Source organism: Cucurbita moschata, unplaced genomic scaffold (assembly GCF_002738365.1).
Source record: "Cucurbita moschata cultivar Rifu unplaced genomic scaffold, Cmos_1.0 Cmo_Scf00020, whole genome shotgun sequence".
Lineage (NCBI taxonomy): Eukaryota > Viridiplantae > Streptophyta > Magnoliopsida > Cucurbitales > Cucurbitaceae > Cucurbita > Cucurbita moschata.
Genome location: NW_019268536.1, coordinates 4,421,744 through 4,427,856, shown reverse-complemented (window position 1 = coordinate 4,427,856; position 6,113 = coordinate 4,421,744). Strand labels below are relative to the sequence as shown.

Genomic DNA, 6,113 nt, shown 5'->3' with positions numbered 1-6,113 from the left:
AATTCGTTGGAAAAAAAAAAAAAAAAAAAAAAAAACTGTCAGTGCTATACAAGCTTTAGGCTCTACCATCCTTCCCAAAACAAGCCTTTTGATCTATGAAGATTAAGGAAATTCAAATCTGCATATGTATTTTACTATGTTACATAAATTCCGACAATATTTTTTCATGACACAATTGAAGAGTTGGAAACTTAAGTACTTGAAGAGCATAAGGCTAAAAAGTTGTTGACTCCGCCAATTTATCATCTTCCAAAAGTCGTTTAAAATAGTTAAATTGTAATTTGTACATTGATGAAGTGTACGAGAAAAGAAATGGAATATTAATTACTGGCATGTACTAAGTTGTGTGCCATGGAGGCCTACCCCAGCATATGCCACCACCTTCGGCAGCTTTGTAGGGTGCCCGGTGCATTTACTATACACACAAGCATTGATCAAGACCAGCTTTTCCACCTGTGAAACAGAATCATGAAAAAAAATTCACAACTAAAAGCTCACAAAGAAATAGTTAAGAAGCGTAAGGAACATTACAAATCAACAATATATTAGTAGCCTGGAGGATGATTCAGGATCAAGAATTTTAAGGCTCCAAGGACCATCATTTCTGTAAGTTTAAAGACTATGTTTCACATAAACTATTAATTGTGATTTGGCAAGTATATATTATCAGGATGAATTAGAAAGCATCATGAGGGATGATGTTAATAAACCAGTTTCCAACTATAAATCTCCATCTGATATAAATATAATAAAATAGGTACGAAATTGCTGACAATGCACACAAGCATTTGTTTAGGAAATTTGTGTGAGAAGGCCCTAAATCTGATTGTAGGCCTCATTTGGTTACTCACATTCTTCATGCACAAATCGTCAAGATCATTGAATTACTCTTAAGCTAGATATAAAGTTTACACTTACAGCTTCCGGATGATTAACTGCAAAATCAACTGCAACCGCTGCTCCAAGGCTTGGTCCAACTAACACCATTGGCCTCTTGATGTAGGTCTTCCAAAACTAAAACCCAATTTAAAATTCAATTACAGCCTAAAACAACTGTTGCGAAATTCAAACCATTACAACAAATAAAACTTCACAAAGAATTTTAATTCTCAAATTATAAGCACTTTTAAGACGTAAAGAACACATGGATAAATGGAGACATTGAATAACCAATAATCTTTCTAAAACAAACGAAGGTAAAAGGGTAAAGTGATTTACCTGGTAAAGATGAGAACGCTTTGTTTGGACGTTACATGGTGGAAGACTATCTAGTATGCATAAGTAAAATCAGGAAACATATGTGTGAGAAACCTTTTTACAGTTTATAAAATACTAGTAACCAGAAGAAAATATAACCAAATGAATAATAACTCTTAAATGAACCCACCCAAGTCAGAAAAGCCCCATCCAAGAACATCGACAGCCCACGTTTCTAAACCAGCCTCTTCAAGCAGAGGAAATGCATAACTCCATTCCAAACAAGAACTGTGCATGGACAAAAATAAACGGCACATATCATGTTAAATGGAAAGAGTACATATTAAAAAAAATTTTAAAAAATCTCGTTACTTCCATAATATACCTGTCAAAGCAATGGAGTAGAACCACCGGATTCTTCTCACTTCTTATTACTGGTTTAACGCAGCTGCTCATAATGCGAGTTTCAGATAATGTCATCTGCAAAAAAGAACTAGTATAAAGAATCGTTGTGCAGGCTTCGGCTTGGTAGTAACCTTGAAGACAGAAGGGGCAGGAATTGAAGCGCAAGGTGAAATTGGAGAAAATCAATTGCGTAAGAAAAGTCGTTATTGAGTACTACATGAGAGATTCAGATGAATGATATCTAAAAATACAACTCTGTATATCAATAAAACAATGGACGTGCCATCCTGTAGCTAAAGACAAACAACAAACTTGAATACCATTGTAGATGAACTGATCAGCTCCGAAATGAGACGGAGTTAAGATCCTTAACCATTTGACGATTTCAAAACATAAATTTGCGTTATATTGCTTGTTTGCATTCTTTGTAATGCAAGGGAAGTTTCTTATCACAGTTGCTCTAAAGAACAATATACTCAAGGCGAAGGATCTTCAATGAACAAGAGAAATGACAGAGGATTGAGAAAGCAACCAGTCACAAGCTAGAGAATACCCATATCCAAAATCTCTCGTGATGGAATCCCAACTGTACAACGGCTAATTGCTTTCGAGTCCAGTTTTAAGCAGTAAAATTTTCATTGCAAACGATTCTTACAGCTGGCCTTCCTTGTCAAAAATCGACCGGAAATAAGCACGCAGTTTAAAAAGGCAGATACTACAAGTTTCATGTTCAAACCACTCGATTAAAAGGCAGACAAAAACAAAACTACCCAAAACAAAAAAGAAACAGAATCAGAAACTGAAGAAGCAAAGTCATCGTTGCGAGATCAATGCACCATTGATTTCGTCCAAGAAAACACAAGAAAAGGATAGAGAAAAAATCATTTTACCGGTAGCCTCTCGATTTTGCGAGCCATGGTTCTGGCAAATGGATCTTTGATTTTACCGACTTCTTTAGGAAGAAACGAGGGGAATGCTCCAGAGTTTCCATCGGATAAAACTCCTCCAAGGCCAAGGCCTTCACATTTCGCTGCCATTGGCGTTCTCGTAAGCTGGTGAAGCGACAGTGAGGGTAAGCACCATTTCAGAGTCATGATTTGACGACTAAAAGCGGAGTAAACAAATGGAAATAGAGCATGCAGCAACTTCCCTGAAAAGAGAAGATGGAAGTAGAAGGAAGAAAACAAGCTCGCACTGCACGCTGCCTTGGCGCCTGATTTAGATCTACACAAGCGCGAGATGCGTCAGTTCAGTTCTTCTTCTGCTTCTGTTATCGGCTTTTAGAACTCGAACCTCAAAGAAAAATGGCAATTCGAAGCAGCCGTGGACGGTTTCCATTGGACCATTTACGAGAAAACACCATGGTTGCAGGTTGGATTAGGAGGCGGAATTGACAATGAAGAACACTATTCTATTAGGCTTGGCCAAATTCTAGTTTAAAATAATAATGGCAGATAAAACAGATAAATAGTTGTTTTGAGAATTTTCAGTCAATTTAATGCTTCTTTATTGTTCTCTATCATATTAACACAAATATGTAATTTAGACTGAAACATTTATAATATAACTTGAAAAAAAGTTTGTGGAAGGGTACCTTTTTAAGAAAATTTGGATTCAAAAATGTCAAACAAAAATTGGGAAATCATTAATAACCTATGGGAAAACATCACTTTCATCAACCATCCATTCATAAACCTAGTTATCATAAATTTGATTTTGGCTTACTCTAAGAATGAAATTGAGCTCTCAAGTTCAAACTTTCATCTTTGTCATTTTAAGTTTTAAATAATTCTTGCGGCAGATTGCATCTGAGTCATTCAAACTTGGATTGTGGAGTGACTTAATTTAGAACAAGGTTTCTTTGGTCCTAGATCTTTGATCTTAATAATTTAATTCTAGTTTTATCTATCAGATTTCAAATTTTATAGACAGGAGATGTTACTTTCTTTTGATTCAAGGGTTCTTGCTTCAATAAAAAATTGGATAATTGGGCTGGGATTAGGATAGTCTTATCAATTTGGTATCAGTTGTATCAACGTGGCCTACTCTATAATCGATTTTATCTTTTAGTCGTATCATTGTTCATCTTTACTTCTAATTGCTATCGGTCTCTCCCCTATATTTAGCCTTGGACATAATTTACCACCCGATTGGGGCTATATTCCCAGACAACCTGACTCGTTGACAGCACCTCGTGGTGCGACAGGGTACAAGTGCAACGAGGCTCTTACCCTCTTTGGCGCCCCCTTTCAGGGAACTTGTGCCCAGTCCGTCGCTGACTATGAAGGTGGCTGTTAGCTACATCAGTGCTCAAATTCCTTCTGAGTTATTGTCTTGGCTTCGATGATCAACCCCTGGCACATTTTGGTTTTGATCTTCGGCCATCCTGGTCCTCAGGACCCAACACAATCAATATTATTCCTCGATCTTTTCTTTAAAAGTCAAAGAAATATGCAAAAGGTGTTGATACGTCCCATCCACATAGAAAGCTTACCCTCTTCCACACACACATTACCGGTGGATGCTACAGCCACTATCACTTTGACTGCAGGAAGGGAATGAAAGGAGAGGAAAGAAAAGATTCAAGACCGAGTTTACAGTTCTTCAAGTGCGTCTATTTATTTCCTTGTTGTCATTTCCACCCTTCTTCCTAAAGATCATATTTCGATCTTTAAAAAAAAAAAAAACATCTAGAATTTTGATTCTTAATATTGTGTTTATAAATTATCCTACCATTTATTAGACTATTTGCACGTTTATTTGAAGATCAAATAAACTTCAAAACTGTCTAAATCTATAACCGTTGTACTTGATATTTTCTTTCCTAATTCAAACTCGAAGATAACTTTTGAATTTGCCCTGAAAAAATAAAAGTTAATTATTCTCTTATATTTGATAGGTAAGAGGGGCAAGGGCATTTAGTCAAAATCACAATGACCTTTCTTTTTTAAATTCATTTTCGGTATGCAATTTTACCAAAAATATATTTGTGTCCCTTATTTGTTTGATGCTCTCTTTATTTTATTTTGTTGTTGTTTCATAATTACCTTATCTTGATTGGCTTGAATAACTCGCTACTATAATGATTGCTTTATCCCTATATTAGCCTACCTTGATCATAATTTAGTCCCTTTCTCAATAGCCTACCTTTTTGTGTAATAAACACGAGTGTTCCTGAATGTAAAATCAGTGAGTTGAGTGTGTGAGGTCCTAATCATATTTAACTACTTTTTGTACAATCATGAATCAAGACGGGGGACTGGAGGGGAGATAGTGAAGTTAGGTGGAGAGAAGCATAAGTCTGGGATTACATTGAATGAAGTTATTAATATCTTGACAGAATGGATGGAGCAAATTGAAATAGGTTTTGGTAATTTTCAAGAAAGGAAAGTTATCTTGAAGGAAGGAGTTGAAAATGAAGAAGATGATAATGCAATCTTATTAGTTGGGCATAGTCCTAGGGGAGGGAGAGATGTTGGTCGAGGGGAGGAAGAAGCAAAATAAGAGGTAGAGAAATTTTAGCACTAAGAAGAATTAAAAGGGAATACAAATATGAGAGAGAAAAAGGAAGAGCCAGTTGGGAAGAGTATTTGCAATATGAGAGCAAAATTGAGCATGTTTTCGATTGCAACAATTTTAATGAAGAAAGGAAGTTGAAGCTTGTCGTGGTTGAACTTTGTGATTACACATTAACTGAACCTTAGTTTTGGAACCAAATCTTGACAGGCAGGATCAATCGAACATCAACTCAAAACATTAGCAACTTCGACTTAGGTCAACCAAGTAAGCGGTTTTACTCTCGGAACACCCACAAACTTGGTTGGATGACTTATGTGGTATATGAATAACATGTCTCATGTGGGCCCTTTCCATATCATATTTTTATGATGTTATGGTGTGTTAGGTATGATATGATGTCATGATTATGTTACTTTATAACATGAATGTTATATGATGCATGGACTTCTGGCATGTCACGCGAGGTATGTTATGATAGCATGTTTATATTATGTCTATCAAACATTGATGAGAAATATATGTTAACCATGATAGATACATCAAGTATATGTATACATGTCTCATAGGAACGTTATGTCATGAAAGAAATAGAAGTATAATTTCTATCATAACTATCTACCATGATGTTAAACTATCAGACCTCATGCATGTTGTATGTAATGAGCATTGGTACATTTCTTTAGTAAGATTAGTACATATGCATACACCATGATATGATACTCTCTCCTTTCCCTCTATGGCTTCTGGCAACGTGAGCGTGCATTAGCTCCTAGCTAGGCCTAATGGTACATATATGGGCCGTTTGGTGGGTTCATGCGTGCGTGCGTGGATCGTGTGTAGAGATGTATTACACATTCAATCATGCCTCGAACTTGAACCATGATTGCATATAATTTCATTTCCTATCCTCGAAAGTGAGGCTACTTATTGAGTACTTTTTGTAATACTCGAAGTGGGATTAGGATAACTCAAATAAGATTAAGTCATACAAG

The 6,113-nt window shown here is 36.1% G+C and overlaps 1 protein-coding gene across 1 annotated transcript in view; it reads right to left on the bottom strand.

Annotated features, from left to right (window-relative positions):
• LOC111457484 (uncharacterized hydrolase YugF-like) overlaps positions 1–3,049 on the bottom strand; it is a 5,447-nt gene extending 2,398 nt beyond the window's left edge. Inside the window, exons 1-6 of the mRNA XM_023099698.1 lie at positions 2,493–3,049; positions 1,583–1,677; positions 1,388–1,485; positions 1,219–1,268; positions 919–1,014; positions 364–453 (exon numbers count right to left, since the gene is read on the bottom strand). Coding sequence (XP_022955466.1) covers positions 364–453; positions 919–1,014; positions 1,219–1,268; positions 1,388–1,485; positions 1,583–1,677; positions 2,493–2,696 — 633 coding nt within the window. The 5' untranslated portion in view covers positions 2,697–3,049. The remainder of the gene's footprint in view (positions 1–363; positions 454–918; positions 1,015–1,218; positions 1,269–1,387; positions 1,486–1,582; positions 1,678–2,492) is intronic.
• Positions 3,050–6,113: the final 3,064 nt, after the last annotated feature.